Here is an 18,762-nt window from a genome sequence, read left to right as displayed (position 1 = left end):
GTTTATTCTTGCGTACTATTGTTTGTACAGATGAACGTGGTACCTTCAGGCGTTTGGAAATTGCTCCCAAGGATAAACCAGACTTGTGGAGTTCTACATTTTTTTTCTAAGGTCTTGGCTGATTTCTTTTGATTTTCCCATGACGTCAAGCAAAGAGGCACTGAGTTTGAAGGTAGGCCTTGAAATACATCCACAGGTGCACCTCCAACTGACTCAAATTATTTTAATTAGCCTATCAGAAGCTTCTAAAGCCATGACATCATTTTCTGGAATTTTCCAAGCTCTTTGAAGGCACAGTCAACATAGTTTATGCAAACTTCTGACCCACTGGAATTGTGATACAGTGAATTACAAGTTAAATAATCTGTCTGTTAACAATCGTTGGAAAAATGTATTGTCGTGCACAAAGTAAATGTCCTAACCGACTTGCCAAAACTATAGTTTGTTAACAAGAAATTTGTGGAGTGGCTGAAAAACAAGTTTTAATGACTCCAACCTAAGTGCATGTAAACTTCCGACTTCAACTGTATGTATACATCTCCCGTTTGTCATATCTCTTGTGATATGGTTCACAGCTGCACTGACAGATGTGTTAACTATATATACAGTTGAAGTCGGAAGTTTACATGCACTTAGGTTGGAGTCATTAAAACTTGTTTTTCAACCACTCCACAAATTTCTTGTCGGCGTTTTGAATGACCTTTCCCCCCCTTTTGTTCCATGCTGGCTGAAGACCTAGATAGCCAGTAACTAGCTAACACCAGACACAGATGAAAAGGGAAACATGTAAATATCTTTGCCATAGATGAATATTGTAAACTTTTCATTATATTTGCTGACAGACACCCTAAAATCAAATTTTGGCACCAGTAAAATAGCTACATAGCTCTTTAAACCACGCCCCTCCACAAACACACCTTCTCAGATGTTGTTTACAAGGCAGTGCTTATTTAAATTAGGTAAGAGAATATCATGTTACCATTGGTTTAAAAAAAAAATGCGTTAGGGTGATGTCACCCTATTCCTTTAGTAATCCCGCCTCCTGAATCCAAGTGTTTGACATGGAGGACGGTGTATCTCCCTCCAGATCCCTGACCCCTGAAGTTAATTGAGAGGGGGACCAGTAACTTTATGATCAAACTTCATCAATGTAGAAGCAACAGTAATTTTTCATACTTTGGTCATCATACTTTGATCTGGTTTCATCTAAATACCAACCAATTTCATGAAAAACATGATTTTGACTGTTCAAGACCTTTAAATAATCATTGTTATCTAACTCCAAAACCCATCGCTTCATAAACTCCAGAAGATGCCGCATTCATGGACCGATAACGTCCCTTTAATGTTGCCAATATTCTTAGTTGTGACAGGGAGATGAGTGGAATAGATAATAATCCCCATGAAACGCCTGTTTGTGAAGAGTAACTCAAAATATTTCTGCACAGAGTTGACACGGTGCAGAAACTCAAGGCATTTGTTTTAACTAGCCAGAATAGCAGTGGAAAGAGTCTGGGCCAAGATAAATATGGTCGGCCAGCTCAGAGCACACAGCGACTCATGAGTAAGCGGCAGCATCGTAGGGATCAATTTCCCATTCTAGATTCAATCCAGCTCAGCTATTTAATGCTATTGAATGAACCAAAGTATGACTGTGCACAGCACAGCTCACACCTACAAACAAAGAAACAAGACAACTTAAGCTCCTCTGACACACGTGTGTAAAGAGAGGCAGAAGTGAATCAGAGAGTCGGTGTACTTTGTTGTCTTGGGTATGCCAGTGTACATTTTAACAGTGACTATGCATGATGAATATCACTATCCATGTAAGGGTGCTTGGTAGCTAAGATATTCCTGTCTGGATCAAGGCAGCAGTTTTTCCATGTTCATTGGGAAATTCAAGTATGGTCACTTTTCACTCAGGTGATTTGTCTTCTACTTTGCTGGATGATTTCTAATCATCTTCTCTCCCCCCCAGTATGCCAGGGCATCACTAACCGGTTCAGCCTTCTGGGGTCAAAAGAGGGCCACTACTTGAACATGGTCAAGACCTACAGCAATTGTACCATTGTCCTGGAGAACCTGGAGGTCACACACATGGAAGACCACCATGATCTGTCTTTCCTCAGGGTAAGATAAAAGGAACGTTAGCCTGGTCCCAGATCTGTTTGCGCTGTCTTGTCAGCTCCCATGAACAATGACCATAGGAGATGTCAAGATGGCACAAACAGTTCTGGGACCAGGCTACAGGTAAGGAACCCCTTTGTTTGGAGAAAGCATTGGAGAAAGCATTACTGGATGAAAACATCACAGCCGCAAAACAAAATGTCTCACAAGCTTGTTTTAACCTCCGGGCATGGTCCAAAGCTATTTCAACGGGTAAGCTGTCCAAAACACCTCAATAGAGCCTTATAGCTTCAGTTGAGAAAGTCTCTTAGGTTGTCCTCATACTTGTGACTAGGTTCAGTGGGTTACCGGTGGTAACCTTCTGTGAACCTTGTCTAGCTATGACGTTATAGACAGGTGAAAACCAGTAGGACCTGAGCTGGAGCCTCTAGGTCTGAAGTTGTTCCCCCCTGGCATAGTGTGTGAAGACAAGGCCTAACCCAAATGTTTCCTTGTTTGTCCACAGTCCATTCAGGAGGTGGGTGGCTATGTTCTGATCGCCCTCAACACAGCCAACAGGATTCCCCTGGACAACCTGCGCATCATCCGAGGCCACACTCTCTACAACGATGGCTTTGCCCTGGCTGTGTTGATGAACCATAATAAGTCAATGGGAGCAGGCACCACTGAGCTGCCTCTGACCAGCCTCACAGGTCAGTCTCTAGGCCTGTCCCTGCTCTGCCCAGGCAGTCGCTGTACCCAGCCGCATAATGACTGGTCACTGTGTGCCTTCTCACGTACTAGAACCAAACCAGGGAAACTCTGAGCCCTTGTTATAAGCTAGGGTCGGGTGGCAGCTGGAGCTAGGGTTAGGGTTGTGGTTGAGGGTTAGGGTTAGGGTTTAACCATGTTGTGTACATGAAGCTAGTGTTAGGGTTGTGATTGGGGTTATGGTTAGGGTTGAACCAGGATGTGGACACGAAGCTAGGGTTAGGGTTGTGATTGAGGCTAGGGTTAGGGTTGAACCAGGATGTGGACATGAAGCTAGGGTTGTGATTGAGGCTAGGGTTAGGGTTGAACCAGGATGTGGACACGAAGCTAGGGTTAGGGTTGAGGCCAGGGTTAGGGTTGAGGCTAGGGTTAGAGTTGAACCAGGATGTGAACATGAAGCTAGGGTTAGGGTTGAGGCTAGGGTTAGAGTTGAACCAGGATGTGGATATGAAGCTAGGGTTCAAATCAAATCAAATTTTATTTGTCACATACACATGGTTAGCAGATGTTAATGCGAGTGTAGCGAAATGCTTGTAGTGTAGCGAAATGCTTGGGTTAGGGTTTAACCATGTTGTGTACATGAAGCTAGTGTTAGGGTTGTGATTGGGGTTATGGTTAGGGTTGAACCAGGATGTGGACACGAAGCTAGGGTTAGGGTTGTGATTGAGGCTAGGGTTAGGGTTGAACCAGGATGTGGACACGAAGCTAGGGTTAGGGTTGAGGCCAGGGTTAGGGTTGAGGCTAGGGTTAGAGTTGAACCAGGATGTGGACATGAAGCTAGGGTTAGGGTTGAGGCTAGGGTTAGAGTTGAACCAGGATGTGGACATGAAGCTAGGGTTAGGGTTGAGGCTAGGGTTAGAGTTGAACCAGGATGTGGACATGAAGCTAGGGTTAGGGTTGAGGCTAGGGTTAGGGTTGAACCACGATGTGGACATGAAGCTAGGGTTAGGGTTGAGGCTAGGGTTAGGGTTGAACCAGGATGTGGACATGAAGCTAGGGTTAGGGTTGAGGCTAGGGTTAGGGTTTAACCAGGATGTGGACATGAAGCTAGGGTTAGGGTTGAGGCTAGGGTTAGGGTTGAACCACGATGTGGACATGAAGCTAGGGTTAGGGTTGAGGCTAGGGTTAGGGTTGAACCAGGATGTGGACATGAAGCTAGGGTTAGGGTTTAAGCTAGGGTTAGGGTTTAACCAGGATGTGGACATGAAGCTAGGGTTAGGGTTGAGGCTAGGGTTAGGGTTGAACCACGATGTGGACATGAAGCTAGGGTTAGGGTTGAGGCTAGGGTTAGGGTTGAACCAGGATGTGGACATGAAGCTAGGGTTAGGGTTGAGGCTAGGGTCAGGGTTTAACCAGGATGTGGACATGAAGCTAGGGTTAGGGTTGAGGCTAGGGTTAGGGTTGAACCACGATGTGGACATGAAGCTAGGGTTAGGGTTGAGGCTAGGGTTAGGGTTGAACCAGGATGTGGACATGAAGCTAGGGTTAGGGTTGAGGCTAGGGTTAGGGTTTAACCAGGATGTGGACATGAAGCTAGGGTTAGGGTTGAGGCTAGGGTTAGGGTTGAACCACGATGTGGACATGAAGCTAGGGTTAGGGTTGAGGCTAGGGTTAGGGTTGAACCAGGATGTGGACATGAAGCTAGGGTTAGGGTTTAAGCTAGGGTTAGGGTTTAACCAGGATGTGGACATGAAGCTAGGGTTAGGGTTGAGGCTAGGGTTAGGGTTGAACCACGATGTGGACATGAAGCTAGGGTTAGGGTTGAGGCTAGGGTTAGGGTTGAACCAGGATGTGGACATGAAGCTAGGGTTAGGGTTGAGGCTAGGGTCAGGGTTTAACCAGGATGTGGACATGAAGCTAGGGTTAGGGTTGCTTTTGGAGCTGGAGCTAGGTTATCTACACCGTTTTATTACATTGATTAATTCACATCAACATTCAACATCCATCTGAAAATAAACGCATCTCTCTCCATTTTCCAGAGATCCTGAAAGGAGGAGTGAAGTTCTCAGGCAACCAGCTGTGTAACGTGGAGACCATCCAGTGGTTGGACATCGTGGACATTGACAGCAAACCCAACATGCAGTTACCTGAACCCAACAGAAATCGTCTCTGTAAGGAGCTCCTGTTACAGCACATGAAACAATGCGTCACATAAATGCACCTACCATAATCCCATTCAATGTTTTGTGTTTTTATACACGCTTGAGGCTAGATTTGTTCATGTTGTTAGATATTAACAGGAAGCTGCTTCACCCAGCGCAGCCAACAGTTTAGTCATGTTTAACTTTCAACTAATCAAAAACTCCAACTTTGCTTTATTGAACATTAAAATACTGAAGTACACTATAAAGTATTAAAGTACACTGAAGTTGCAGAGATCTTTAACTATTATTTTGATATATTTTTGTAGGTAAAAATTGTGATCCTGGATGCTTCAATGGTTCATGTTGGGCGCCCGGCCCAGAACACTGCCAGACATGTAAGTCTGTAAACCAGACTCTAATATTGTTGAAAGGTATACCGTAAGACAAAAACAAGGGCTTAGTTGTATAATATCATAACTGGCACTTGCACATTACTGATGCTGTTTTCCTTCCGTCTAGTGACGAAGCTGAACTGTGCCCAGCAGTGCTCTAAGAGGTGTAAGGGTCCGTCTCCCATCGACTGCTGCAACGAACACTGTGCTGCAGGCTGCACTGGACCCAGACCTACAGACTGTCTGGTGAGAGACCCTAACCATAACCCTAACCCATCTTCACACTGTATCTGACCCAGACCTACAGACTGTCTGGTGAGAGACCCTAACCATAACCCTAACCCATCTTCACACTGTATCTGACCCAGACCTACAGACTGTCTGGTGAGAGACCCTAACCATAACCCTAACCCATCTTCACACTGTATCTGACCCAGACCTACAGACTGTCTGGTGAGAGACCCTAACCATAACCCTAACCCATCTTCACACTGTATCTGACCCAGACCTACAGACTGTCTGGTGAGAGATCCTAACCATAACCCTAACCCATCTTCACATTGTATCTGACCCAGACCTACAGACTGTCTGGTGAGAGATTCTAACCATAACCCTAACCCATCTTCACACTGTATCTGACCCAGACCTACAGACTGTCTGGTGAGAGACCCTAACCATAACCCTAACCCATCTTCACACTGTATCTGACCCAGACCTACAGACTGTCTGGTGAGAGACCCTAACCATAACCCTAACCCATCTTCACACTGTATCTGACCCAGACCTACAGACTGTCTGGTGAGAGATCCTAACCATAACCCTAACCCATCTTCACACTGTATCTGACCCAGACCTACAGACTGTCTGGTGAGAGACCCTAACCATAACCCTAACCCATCTTCACACTGTATCTGACCCAGACCTACAGACTGTCTGGTGAGAGATCCTAACCATAACCCTAACCCATCTTCACACTGTATCTGACCCAGACCTAGAGACTGTCTGGTGAGAGACCCTAACCATAACCCTAACCCATCTTCACACTGTATCTGACCCAGACCTAGAGACTATCTGGTGAGAGACCCTAACCATAACCCTAACCCATCTTCACACTGTATCTGACCCAGACCTAGAGCGGCTGGTGAGAGACAGACCGACAGACAGACACGCCACTTTCACAAGTGGCAGAGACAGATTCCACCTTCATATTGTACTGGTGTCATAGGGTGGGACAGGAGTGACCATGAACAATTCTGGGCTTCAGTTAGGCTTTAAGTAGGGTCCAGAGTTTCCCCTGGTCAGGCCACGTGGTCTGACAAAACCCTGGCTAGTCATAGGTCAAGAATGGCATCTCTCACATATACTACAGATACTAGGCCGTCTTTGTAAATAAGAATTTGTTCTTAACTGACTTGCCTAGTTAAATAAAGGTTAAATAAAATAAATAAATAAAAACATTTTTTCTTTTGTAGTTATTTCTTCACCCAATAAATGTGTTAGGAAACAGACACACATTGCATTTCACATTTCACACATCATTATTTCTGTCTTATGATGCTCCCTTTTGTCTTATTGGCTGGTGACCAACATACTTTACACCAGTACCACTGTTTTCTATCCACTTTATGATTAAAACCACATTGTATTGCTTTTGTATCCAGTGACCCTTTCTATCGTTGATTAAACCCTGCTTTTTGACAGTGCCTTGAGAATCAGGCTTAGTCCCCAGCTGGGAAACTAAGCCAGCGTCACCTATTCCTCTCTGGCTAAGCTGAGCCGTGAAATAGCAATGCAGTGTTATAATCTGTGCATCTGTTATGGTCCTATTGCTCTGTCTATGATGGCTGGGCCGTATTTATTAGGACATGTAACATTTTGCAGCGGAAAGTGAAAACAAGCGTTTCTTATTGGACAGGTTCAGGTAGTCCATTTCCTGTTTGTCTGTTGTCTTTGGTTTGCTGCTTAATGAACATAGCCCTGTTTGGTGCCGTAGGCCTGCCGGGACTTTCAGGATGACGGGACGTGTAAAGACTCGTGTCCGCGCCTCCTGCTCTACGACCGCAACCTTCACCAGCTAGTCAACAACCCAGACGGGAAGTACAACTTCGGGGCCACCTGCGTCAAGACCTGCCCTCGTAAGAAAACCCACATGTCCCATCCATGTCCCCTTATGACCTCTTCTATGAGGCTACTGTATATGATAAAGGATATAAGGATTCATTAGAAGCTTTTGGGGGGGGGGGTCAAGGACTGGAGTTGGAAAACGCTGGCCTATAGGCTGGTGTATTACTCTTAAGTCAGTCAGTCTGTGCCAGTCTCTCTGGGTTGAATCAGAAACTGCATAAACAAGGGGAAAAAAGGATTTAGGTTCAGGGAGAGCTAATACTATAGACGCCTCTACTTTCTCCAGGCTGTTAGAATCAGCTCTCAGACACTGCCATGCATACAATACTGTCCGATACACAGTACACAATGCATTACATAGATGTGTTATATATTCTGTTTTTTCCCCCTCAGATAACTATGTGGTGACAGACCATGGAGCGTGCGTTCGGACATGCAGTGGTGACACGTACGAAGTGGACGAGGGAGGAGTCAGGAAGTGCAAGAAGTGTGATGGACTGTGCCCCAAAGGTACAGTTGATACTGCCACAACAAAACTGCACTGCGTTCGTTTTCTGGCTTGTGATTTCTCAAAAAATTTTGCGTGGCAAAGAAATTAGATGCCGGGCCTACCGGGTGGCGCAGTGGTTAAGGGCGCTGTACTGCAGCGCCAGCTGTGCCATCAGAGACGCTGGGTTCGCGCCCAGGCTCTGTCGTGACCGGCCGTGACCGGGAGGTCCGTGGGGCGACGCACAATTGGCCTAGCGTCGTCCGGGTTAGGGAGGGCTTGGGCGGTAGGGATGTCCTTGTCACATCGCGGGCCGGGCGCATTGCGCGCTAACCAAGGTTGCCAGGTGCACAGTGTTTCCTCCGACACATTGGTGCGGCTGGCGTCCGGGTTGGATACGCGCTGTGTTAAGAAGCAGTGCGGCTTGGTTGGGTGTTGTATTGGAGGACGCATGACTTTCAACCTTCGTCTCTCCCGAGCCTGTACGGGAGTTGTAGCGATGAGACAAGATAGTAGCTACTAAAACAATTGGATACCATGTAATTGGGGAGAAAAAGGGGTAAACATTTTTTTAAGAAATTAGATGTCACGTTTGTTTTTATTAACATATTACTAATTTTCACAGTTTGCAATGGACTTGGAATGGGGAAACTTGACAAAATTCTGTCAATCAACGCCACCAACATTGACACGTTCAAAAACTGCACCAAAATCAATGGGAACATTGCTATTATCTACACGTCTATCCATGGGTAAGTGTTAAGAACATATAGAATAAGACCTAAGAGCCTGTTGAGTAAGACCTGACTCGTTTTTTACATCACACTTAATGTGTTGTATTTGTATTTGTGAATATGGCAGATACATTTCACAGTTCTTGCTATTCACAGGGACCCATTTACCAAAGCACCAAAGATGGATCCTGCCAAGCTAGACGTTTTCAAGACGGTCAGAGAAATCACTGGTAAGAGGCAGTGCAGAATAGTCTATTAACTATACTAAAAGGTTACCAAAAGAGCCATGTTGTTGATTATTTTACATTCATATATGTATGTTTTCTTCCTGTTCTATAAAAACAAACATCCAGGCTATCTGCTGATTCAGAACTGGCCCGAGAACATGACATCCCTCAGTCCCTTTGAAAACCTGGAGATTATTAGAGGACGGACCAAACAGTAAGACCACTGTTCAGTCTCCGCATCTATTAAAGAGTGGCAGTAGTGAGCTGGTCAAGTCCTTAATAGCCACCTGGAACTTCTAAAAAAAATGAAGTGTCTCCCTCCCTCTCACTCCCCTCTCCTCTCTCTCCCTCCTCAAGTGGTACGGTGAGCTTGGCCATAACCCAGCTAACCATCACCCACCTGGGTCTTCGCTCGCTGAAGGAGATCAGCGATGGAGACGTGGTCATCACCAGGAACTCCAACCTCTGCTACACCAAGAAGCGCCACTGGAAGCAGCTGTTCAAGTCCGACAGGCAGACCATACAGCTGGAGAGCAATGCCCACGCAGCCGCATGCGGTAAATCATAAAGTCATTATATTGACGTGTGTGGTCACATAACACCGACACAAAAAAAGGAACAGCAGCAAACAAGAGCAGTCGCAACAAACACCAACAGTCAACACCATAATGTCACATAAACAACTCGAGCCCGTAATAAAAGGGTGATAACACGACGCTCTGTGTTTACTAAAACAAAGGTCACATCGGGGTATGTGGCTCTGAGATTAATATTGGCCCATGCCAATCTCTATTGTTGTGGCCATAAAACTGTGAAAGTGTGGGAGAACTAGGAAATGGACGCTAGCTTGTTGCTTGTACAAGGTTGTGTGAAAAGTCAAAAGGATATTTTGAATACTATATATACTTTATCTCTTGGTTAGAACAATGATTTTGTGTCGATATCTATGTGTTTGTGCATGTGTGTTTGCAGGGCTGCAGAACAACACATGTGACACAATGTGTACCAGATATGGCTGCTGGGGACCTGGACCCACCATGTGTTTCGCCTGTCAGGACTACAGCCGAACAGGAAGCTGTGTAGACTCCTGTAACCTGCTAGAGGGGTGAGGGAGGATCCCTTGTCTGTTCCCCATTTATACAATTAAAGGGACCTGATTCTGGAAAGCTGAAGCAGTGAAGAAGAGTGAAATTAACTTTTTGTACACTTGGCAAAGAAAACTATTGGCAACTCAAGCTATCAATTGAACATGGGTATTTTGCAAGATGCAGTTTTGCATGGAATGAAATAGTAAAACCAGACAGAAGACTTGCCATCAGGAGTACATGTAAGAAGTTCTTAAGGCAGTAAGGCGACTTTTAACCCAATTCATGAGAAGACAGTCCTCTCAGCTGGAATGGGAGCACTTAACTCATAGATATTTAACTTCGGGAGTCTCCTCTGTCTAACATTGCTTACAATGGAACTCTTGCTATGAGGAAAGGGATCAATGCAACCATCTGCAAATGGAACCACCTAAAATCAAATGTTGAACAAGTAGGAAGTATGGCCTGCTCCCAGATCTGTTTGTGCTGTCTTAGCAACTCCTATGGGACGATGACAATAAAGGTTGGCAAGACAGCGCAAACAGATCTGGGACTAGGGTAGTGGAAATATGCTACATGCTGATGTTTTGTCCTCATTCTGCAGGGAGCCACGTGAGACTGAAGTGAATAAGACGTGTGTGGAATGTCATCCTGAGTGTCAGCTCCTCAATGGAACCCAGACCTGCACTGGACCAGTATGTGTGTCTCTTATATTTATTCTATGTCTAAGTATTTATCTCTATATTATAAACGGGGTGGTTCGAGCCGTGAATGCTGATTGGCTGAGAGCCGCGGTATATCAGGTATACTGCTCTAATTACATTGGTAACCAGTTTATAATAGCAATAAGGCACCTCAGGTTTGTGGTAAATGGCCAATATACACGATATGGCCAAAAAAATGGGCATCAATATGGAGTTGGTCCCCCCTTTTGCTGCTATAACAGCCTCCATCCACTCTTCTGGGAAGGCTTTCCACTAGATGTTGGAACACTGCTGCATGGACTTGCTTCCATTCAGCCACAAGAGCATTTGTGAGGTCGGGCACTGATGTTTGGCGATTAGGCCTGGCTCGCAGTCGGCGTTCCAATTCATCCCAAAGATGTTTGATGGGATTGAGGTCAGGGCTCTGTGCAGGCCAGTCAAGTTCTTCCACCCCAATCTCAACAAACCATTTCTGTATGGACCTCGCTTTGTGCCAGGGGGCATTGTCATACTGAAACAGGAAAGGGCCTTCCCCAAACTGTTGCCACAAAGTTGGAAGCACAGAATAATTTAGAATGTCATTGTATGTTGTAGCGTTAAGATTTCCTTGCACTGGAACTACGGGGCCTAGTCCAAACCATGAGAAACAGCCTCAGAAATGTTGAAGAGGAAAGGTCAACTGTAAGTGCTGTTATTTTGAAGAGGAAAAGTAAACTGTAGGTGCTGTTATTTTGAAGTGGAAATGTCTAGGAGCAACAACGGCTCAGCTGCGAAGTGGTAGGCCACACAAACTCACAGAACGAGACCACAGAGTGTTGCAACTGAGGACAGACAATTTTTGGCGCTACGCGCCTATGCACTCAGTGGTCCCGTTCTGTGAGCTCGTGTGGCCTACCACTTTGCGGCTGAGCCGTTGTTGCTCCTAGATATTTCCACTTCAAAATAACATCACTTACAGTTGACTGGGGAAGCTCTAGCAAGACAGAAATTTGACAAACTGACTTGTAGGAAAGGTGGCATCCTATGATGGTGCCACTTTGAAAGTCGCTGAGCTCTTCTGTAAGTAATTTATGGAGATTGCATGACTGTTTGCTCGATTTTATACACCTTTTATACACCTGTCAGCAATGAGTGTGGCTGAAACAGCCTTATCCACAAATTTGAAGGGGTGTCCACATACTTTTGTATGTATAGTGTACCACGGTTAATGGCTGTAACCAGGCACTCCGCGTTGCATCGTGCATAAGAACAGCCCTTAGCCATGGTATATTGACCATATAGGGGCGGCAGATAGCCTAGCGGGGAGGAGCGTTGGGCCAGTAACCGAAAAGTTGTCGGATCGAATCCCAGAGCTGACAAGGTTCTGCTCCTGAACAAGGTAGTTAACCCACTGTTCCCCGGGCGCTGATGACGGTGATGTCGATTAAGGCAGCCCTCCGGACCTCTCTGATTCAGAGGGGTTGGGTTAAATGCGGAAGACACATTTCAGTTGAATGCATTCAATTGCACAACTGACTAGGTATCCCCCTTTCCCTACCACCCCCGTGCCTTATTGCTTAATATACTATGCGTCCATCTCCATGCCATGTCCCAGCACAGTAGGCACAATGTATTTCTCTAGCATGCTATTATTATACAATAGTTGTGTCTGTTAAATAAAGTATGTCTGCACACAGTTGCTTCTTTTAGATGTGTATGTAATACAAGGGCTTGCTATCCTCTTCTCTCTCTTTCAGGGCCAAGAGCAGTGTACCCAGTGCGCTAACTTCAAAGACGGCAACAACTGTGTCCTGGGGTGCCCTAGAGGGGTGCCAGGGGTGGCAGGGGGCAAGAACACCTTCATCTGGAAGTATGCAGATAAGATGAAGGTGTGCCAGCTGTGCCACCAGAACTGTACCCAGGGGTAAGTGAAGGAATCTGTCACAACCGCATAAATACCGCAATACACAAATACAGACACATGCATCTCATTTGAATATTAAAAATGAAATGTCTCAGTAAAGAAATGGATGTAGAGGTGTTGGAACGGACACGTGTTCATACGTGCGTTATGTGTTTACAGATGCACCGGTCCTGGTCTGAGAGGCTGTCAGTCTATAGGGTAAGCAATTGACTCTTATCGTGAACAGTAACTTACAATGGTACTGTTCCAATTGTATTCAAACTTAGAAACACTCAGTTCACTAAGCTAATGAACAGTTATCATTTGTGTGTCGTTTTTTTTTCTCTGCGTTGTTTGGTTACCACCTGTCTCCCATGCAGTAACTCTGGCCTATCGGTGATCGCGGCTGGTGTGGTGGGTGGGCTGCTTGCCTTCCTCATCATGGGCCTGTCTGTCTTCGTGTTACTGAGGCGACGCCACATCAAGAGGAAGAGAACCCTGCGAAGACTACTCCAGGAGAGAGAGGTGAGAGGCAGACACTGAGGCAGACACTTTCTACAGATGGAATGTAGTCATCGTTGATAGTGCATCAACGTAAACCGTCCTTATCCGCATCTATTGCTATTCTACAGTTAGTTGAACCGTTGACCCCCAGTGGTGAGGCCCCCAACCAGGCTCTGCTCCGCATTCTCAAAGAGACCGAGTTTAAGAAGATCAAAGTGTTGGGATCAGGGGCCTTCGGCACTGTCTACAAGGTAAATACAAGCGCTAACTTCTTCTAGATTTCGTTCAGAGAACTCCAGTATCTTGGATTGTACTGTAGTGAAGGAGCTTATGGGAATGTGTGTTATGACTGCGTATAAACCAACACCCTTTAACCACATCTACGTCTGTTGTCAATTTTGCAATTAACAGCCACATATTTAACGTACCACATCCTGCGTCATAATCCAGTCCACAGTAACTACCAGTTAGTTTGCCGTTCCCATGTTCCACTGTAACGAACCAAAACCTTTAAGAAATGATTAATGTACACTCATTTTTCTTATGATTATTTAGTGCCTGGAATTTTTCCTGTGTGTGTGTGTGTGTGTGTGTGTGTGTGTGTGTGTGTGTGTGTGTGTGTGTGTGTGTGTGTGTGTGTGTGTGTGTGTGTGTGTGTGTGTGTGTGTGTGTGTGTGTGTCGTGCAGGGTCTGTGGGTCCCTGAAGGAGAGGACGTGAAGATTCCTGTGGCCATTAAGGTTTTAAGAGAGGCCACATCACCTAAAGCCAACAGGGAGATCTTGGACGTGAGTTATATCACTCTTCACTCTTAGACAAGGCTGGTAGAAACACAATCCAGAAATGTTTCGGCCCTCAAGGCCCAGGGTTGGCTTCCCTGCTTAAAGATGTTTGTTCATGGGAGTTAGAACTGGTATCTTCCGAATATAAAGACATTCTATATCTGATTTACAGTAGAATCTAAATTAGTGCTATTAAGCACAGTATGGTATCATACATTCATTGATGGTTACCCATACATACCACACTGCACAAGCACTTTCAAACAAAACATTCGTTGGCAAATTTGTTTTTTTGACCTAATTTAGCGGCATAATATGTTATTGAGAAGCCTATACAGCCACTATTGCATGTCACTGGACACTAATTCCAAGCACATGCTCATCAATTCAGGAAGAAGCTGAAATAATGACAACATTTATTTAGAAAATGGGAAATGGTGTCAGGTTTCTAGAAGTCATTTTCTCAGTGGGAGCGTAGGAAATGAGATTAACTCATTGAGAAGGTTTGGACCAGGGTTGGGGAGTGGGAGGAGGATACTAATTCAAGGTTAAGGTTTTCTGGAATGAAATCTAAAATCTTTTCCAGTAACTGCAGTTTAAAAAAAAAAACACTGTCCAGACCTGGGTTCATTAAGTATTCGGAAATACTTTGGCTGGCTGGCTGCACTTGATTGAGCTTTCTGGCGCAGTGGAACCAATAGAATAGTCCAACTTCATGCCCCACCGATCTAGCACTCCAGGCAGGCTCAATCAAACGCCCCAAGTATTTGAAAGATATCAAATATGATTTGAGCCCAGGTCTGGCACGGTCCTGTGAATATTCCGTTTCAGGATTTAGAGTGCATGGACAGCTGAGGTTTTTGCAGTGATGTTTCTCTTGACCTCTCACCACGAAGGTCAAGAGCTTTCTTTAAAGAAAAGGTCTTGCACGTTTATGTATCTGGCTCGTAAGCGTACATTGTCTTCAAGCTGTCAGTTGTTGAAATGGTTCATGTTTAGATATCATTATTGAGTTTTATGAGCACACACTAGAATGATGCCAGCATCACTAGCCCTAAAGGCGGTATGCTGTACTATACTGCCCTGGAATAAATGTTGGTACTATATCTAACCGACTATAGGAGGCCTATGTGATGGCCAGCGTGGACAACCCCCATGTGTGTCGTCTGCTGGGCATCTGCCTGACCTCCACAGTGCAGCTGGTCACCCAGCTCATGCCCTACGGCTGTCTGCTGGACTACGTCAAGGAGAACAAGGACAACATCGGATCCCAGTACCTCCTCAACTGGTGTGTGCAGATCGCCAAGGTAAGACTATGGTGCATTTAAGCGACCGGGCAGTATGTGTTCATTCAATGTAGTGAATTTCCAAGACGCTGTTGTTTTTCCAACTAACCAAAAGAAAAGTGTGTTTGTGAAAATTCATATTCTTTTTTTTACTCTTGTTACGGCTACATTTGGAATTTCAAACCACAAAATGCTGGGTGCACTTCCTGTCCTGAAGTCGTCTGTCATGCTCTGCAGCATAATTATACAGATCTGGTGTCAGTCTGTGTTTGATTTAGAAAACTTGTTGCTGTCTTGTCACACAACGATCATGACGGGGTTAGGCATAAATGGCGAAACTGGAACGTGGCACCCAGACTATGATAAGGCACGGACCTCTTTCCTAACCATGTGACTTGACCAAAACTCTGGCCCTTTAAGACTACCCATGAGTCACAGTGTAGTGGATTAAAACTTAATCAAACAGTGAGTCAGTGGAAAGTCCGGAAAGGCCGTGTATGTCCATACACTCCTATAGACACCTACAGTTCAACGTTCACTTGACATCTTGTTGACCTTTTTAGAACAATAATACAATGAGTCACTATAAAGTGCTGTATCCCTATCGCTCTGTTTGAATACAGTTAGAATGCTCTAAAACAGGGCCCATGTATGGCCATAGACTCACTCATTCGCTTCTACCTCCTCATTTGATCCTTTGACCTGTGGTTGGCCTCAGGGGATGAGCTACCTGGAGGAGCGTCACCTGGTGCACCGTGACCTGGCAGCGAGGAACGTCCTGGTGAAGACCCCTCAGCACGTCAAGATCACGGACTTTGGCCTGGCCAAACTCCTCAACGCTGACGAGAAGGAGTACCACGCAGACGGAGGAAAGGTCTGTTCCTCATTCCCCTCATTACTGATTGAATTGAATTACTGTGAAGAAATGTAACGCAAGGAATACGTTTTTTTGCCAAGTAAATATAATATTATGGTCCCGTTTTTTTCTTTCTTTTCAATACGATAGTGATTTATGTTACTATTTCCATCCCAAACTAATATAGTCTATCGATAACACAGTTGCTATACTTTACCTAAATACCTAATGTTGTCTTGGTCATCTGGAAGAACTACCTCAGTTTGTGAACCCTAACTCATAAGAGCCCTCTCTCTGCAGGTACCAATCAAATGGATGGCACTGGAGTCCATCCTCCACAGGAAATACACACATCAGAGTGATGTTTGGAGCTATGGTCAGGAACCCACATACCCACACTATTTAATAGGATTAATGCACAAATCCATTTAACATACATATATCAAAACTGGATGTACAGCAATGCACGTCAATGCTGGAATTAACCACAGTGCTTGTGTAAATCCAGATGCATAAATATTGTTTCTGGATCATGTACTTAATCAGAACTGTTCAAATCAGGTCCAGATAGGAGTATTGGGTTTTTGAGTATCTGGGACATTAGAGAAACGGGTATCTGGTATCTCTGATCTAACGTTACACCGGCAGGTCCTGGAGGTCCGATATCTTACAATGTTGAATCCTCCACCTCAAACCAATGTCCCTAACACACACCACCCCTGGTTTGGACACACAGTTTGGATGCATGCACGCACACACACACTCTGCTCTGTGGGCCGGTCTCCAGATCCGGTTCTCTGAAGTTGTGTCTTCTACTCTACAAGGCAAAGACATCAGCAGGCCCTGGCAGCACCACCCGCCAGCCCTCCTAAGCCCCTCTTTCTATCCTCCTCTCCTCTTTTCCTTTTCCTGGTCCTCCTCTTCTCTTTCAAACTGATCCAACACCAACGGAACCTGGCAACTCCCACTCCTAAGGACACATCCAACTCACTGATGTTGACTCTGTGTGGTTTTTTAGAAAGTAACTTGACATTGTTGGTTTCTGCCGAACAGCTTTTCTGGAATAAAAACAAAGTAATGTTCCCTAGTTATTTAACTTTAACTGGGATTGTTTCTATGCCACTATAAGTAGCCCTTTACACTCGTACCTCTATACGGGTTGAAAATGGCAGGTTTGTGCACTGACAAGCGCATAAATTGGAATGCAGTGGGTGTACAGTAACATGCTATGAATGACGCCATTTTTGGATTGCGTAAACAACAACAGTAATTGTGTGAAGGCGGGGATGCAGGGTTGCGTTCCAAACAAAACAACTACAAGTGTGCTTGCTCTAGTTCCTCAACGGCACAGCTGAGAGAGCTCAAAAAAGCACTTTATAGTTGAAGACTCTTCTTTGAGTCATAAAAGTGGGTTGAAATGTCTTAGGAACAATGTACACTTTAGAGAAGTGTGTGGCCACTTGGAGACACCAGTTAGTCCTCTCAGTCAAACCCTTGTCAATTTTCTGTCTTATGTTGCACCTACCCCACATTTCCAGGAATATTCTTATCATGGTACTGAATGTATCCAGAGTATTTTCTGATTTTGATATCAACAAATGCGGCGAAAAGTACAGTAAATGTAAAATGCACATAAAATCAACAGTGAAATGTTTGGATTCAGTCTTGTGTCAGGTGAACCGTTGTGTCCTCACCTTTGGTCTAGTAATTGTCCCATCATCTCCAAACTGTTCCCTTTCATTTGCTACCACGGTTATGCATATGCTTTTCATATTTCTTCTGTAAGAAACATTTCAATTTAGCCCTACCCAAACAGGCCAATTCCCACAAGTGAAAACGGTTCATTGTGACAGTAATGAACACTTTTAACTGAGATTAGGTCATTGACTGTGCCTCTGATCTATTTCACTGTACCTCTGTTTAGGTGTGACCGCGTGGGAGCTGATGACGTTTGGGACCAAGCCCTATGACGGGATCCCAGCCAATGAGATAGCAGGGGTGCTGGAGAAAGGGGAGCGGCTGCCCCAGCCCCCCATCTGTACCATAGACGTCTACATGATCATGGTCAAATGCTGGATGATCGACGCAGACAGCAGGCCTCGTTTCCGGGAGCTGATAGCTGAGTTTTCCAAGATGGCGCGGGATCCCCCACGTTACCTTGTCATCCAGGTGAGCAGTGTAACTCATTGTCATGAATTACTGTGGAGTCACAGACCATACAAACCGATTAAACTCACTCAGCCACTGTAAATTTAGTGAACAAAACACGTACCTACTCTATAATTCTTTCGGACTGGTCTTTGGGTGCTGATGCGTGTGTCTCTTCCAGGGTGACGACCGAATGCACCTCCCAAGTCCCACAGACACCAAGTTCTACCAGAGCCTAATCAGTGGAGAGGACATGGAGGAAGCTGTGGACGCAGACGAGTACCTGGTACCTCAGCACAGCTTCTTCTCCAGCCCCAGTACCTCCCGTACCCAGCTCCTACACTCTATGGTAAAATAACACATCCACTAGGCTAGCCATAATCTACTGCTTTGTAATCTCGTCCACTAGCCGGCTCTGTCTGTCGAACCGTCTGGTTTCACAGTGCCTCAGAACGGGACTTGACTCGAAGTCTATGGAAGGAGCGGACGAAGCAACTGCCCGTTTTAATTGGCTGATCTCTCATTCAATCACCATCTAGCATAACCCTCAGAAACCTCCCCACTACATTGTGGACTTCAAGGCGTGAGCAGC

General features: G+C 45.2%; 1 protein-coding gene across 2 annotated transcripts in view; it reads left to right on the top strand.

Moving 5' to 3' along the window:
- Positions 1–18,762, top strand: part of LOC139376202 (epidermal growth factor receptor-like) — a 77,832-nt gene that overhangs the window by 54,971 nt on the left and 4,099 nt on the right. For both annotated transcript variants that reach the window (XM_071118496.1, XM_071118497.1), the window contains exons 2-24: positions 1,979–2,130; positions 2,633–2,819; positions 4,857–4,988; positions 5,288–5,356; positions 5,481–5,599; positions 7,347–7,488; positions 7,871–7,987; positions 8,590–8,716; positions 8,855–8,928; positions 9,052–9,139; positions 9,283–9,482; positions 9,898–10,030; positions 10,615–10,705; positions 12,451–12,617; positions 12,777–12,815; positions 12,977–13,121; positions 13,229–13,351; positions 13,788–13,886; positions 15,002–15,187; positions 15,885–16,040; positions 16,323–16,398; positions 17,947–18,191; positions 18,352–18,519. In XM_071118496.1, the coding sequence (XP_070974597.1) occupies positions 1,979–2,130; positions 2,633–2,819; positions 4,857–4,988; positions 5,288–5,356; positions 5,481–5,599; positions 7,347–7,488; positions 7,871–7,987; positions 8,590–8,716; positions 8,855–8,928; positions 9,052–9,139; positions 9,283–9,482; positions 9,898–10,030; positions 10,615–10,705; positions 12,451–12,617; positions 12,777–12,815; positions 12,977–13,121; positions 13,229–13,351; positions 13,788–13,886; positions 15,002–15,187; positions 15,885–16,040; positions 16,323–16,398; positions 17,947–18,191; positions 18,352–18,519 (3,035 nt within the window). The remainder of the gene's footprint in view (positions 1–1,978; positions 2,131–2,632; positions 2,820–4,856; positions 4,989–5,287; positions 5,357–5,480; positions 5,600–7,346; positions 7,489–7,870; positions 7,988–8,589; positions 8,717–8,854; positions 8,929–9,051; positions 9,140–9,282; positions 9,483–9,897; positions 10,031–10,614; positions 10,706–12,450; positions 12,618–12,776; positions 12,816–12,976; positions 13,122–13,228; positions 13,352–13,787; positions 13,887–15,001; positions 15,188–15,884; positions 16,041–16,322; positions 16,399–17,946; positions 18,192–18,351; positions 18,520–18,762) is intronic.

The sequence above is a fragment of the Oncorhynchus clarkii genome, chromosome 20 (genome assembly GCF_045791955.1).
Source record: "Oncorhynchus clarkii lewisi isolate Uvic-CL-2024 chromosome 20, UVic_Ocla_1.0, whole genome shotgun sequence".
In the NCBI taxonomy this organism is placed as follows: domain Eukaryota; kingdom Metazoa; phylum Chordata; class Actinopteri; order Salmoniformes; family Salmonidae; genus Oncorhynchus; species Oncorhynchus clarkii.
This window is presented reverse-complemented; position numbering and strand designations above follow the sequence as displayed.